Below are 1,133 nucleotides of genomic sequence, written 5' to 3'. Positions count from 1 at the left end.
AAAAAAAAAAAAAAAAAAAAAAAAAAAGTATTCACGTAGATTGTTGCTTAAAAGGTTAAATTTGTCCCTAAAAACTGCACCCTTCAGGTTTTTACCATGAAAGGTACCTGAGATAGTTACCATATATGGTTTGTTTTTAGTATTGATTGTGCCCCTTTAAATTAGTAAGCAAAATGAAGCAATTTGAACATACCTAGGTAAGGTAACATGGGAGCAAATGCAGGAGCTTGGAGGAGTAAAATTGCTGGCAAAAGAGACAAGAATTATTTTAATTGTAATTTGTGGATTGTTTGGGAGAGGGGAGAGTTTTTTATCTGGCATAAATTGAGATATAATCTGAGTCCGAGTGAAGAGAGTTGAGAAGTATTGTAATAGCCCTTTGATGCCAAAAATAGTTCCGTGATGACTCAGCTCACGATTTCTCTCCTCTCTGCTCACCTAGAATGCAAATAATATTTTTTGGTAAACGTTCTCAACAACAGGAAAAGGAAGAGAAAAGTTTATATGGGATTATTTATGACTTCTTAGTACTGAGAAGAGGCTTTGCTATAGAGAATTCTTGATACATTCCTCCCCTCATAGGATTTTGCCTTCATTTCCTAAGTCACTCGGAATGGGACCATATTGAATTCATTGATGGAACCAAGATGATTGACAGATATTGAGCTAAGCTGTACAGCATGTCAAATGTGCCACTACATTGTAGTTATTTAAATCTTGATTTCTTTCCCCAGCTCTACTTTACGAAGTGTTTCCACTGGATCCTCAAGACCTTCCAAAATATGTTTGGTGTGTGGGGATGAGGCTTCAGGATGTCACTATGGTGTAGTGACCTGTGGCAGCTGCAAAGTGTTCTTCAAAAGAGCAGTGGAAGGTAAATGTTCATGTGGGTGTTCCTTTTACACATTTTCTTTCCTGGTGTGTAGTTTACTTACAAGGTTAACTCGATAGCATTATTGGGAAATAATTCAAAAATGTTCTTAGTTTTAGATGTAATCTGTCCTTAGTTTTGGATGTAATCTGTCAGTGATAAATACTAATAATGCCTTGTCTAAAAACCACTTGGAGATTCTCCACTGAGCAATATTTAATGGCCAAAATCCTAAATTGTGGATTAAGAGCAACCAGTCAGA

At 36.2% G+C, this 1,133-nt stretch overlaps 1 protein-coding gene across 1 annotated transcript in view; it reads left to right on the top strand.

The window, feature by feature from the left end:
- The window catches only part of LOC103088347 (mineralocorticoid receptor-like), a gene marked incomplete at its 3' end in the record, with an annotated part of 176,785 nt that extends 175,899 nt beyond the window's left edge, over positions 1 to 886 (top strand). Inside the window, exon 3 of the mRNA XM_007469906.1 lies at positions 735 to 886. Within this exon, the coding sequence (XP_007469968.1) occupies positions 735 to 886 (152 nt within the window). The remainder of the gene's footprint in view (positions 1 to 734) is intronic.
- Between the last annotated feature and the right edge of the window lie 247 nt (positions 887 to 1,133).

Source organism: Lipotes vexillifer, unplaced genomic scaffold (genome assembly GCF_000442215.2).
Source record: "Lipotes vexillifer unplaced genomic scaffold, Lipotes_vexillifer_v1.1 scaffold755, whole genome shotgun sequence".
NCBI classification, from domain to species: Eukaryota; Metazoa; Chordata; class Mammalia; order Artiodactyla; family Lipotidae; genus Lipotes; species Lipotes vexillifer.
Note: the sequence above shows the minus strand (reverse complement) of the source record. Positions and strands in the feature narration are given on the sequence as shown.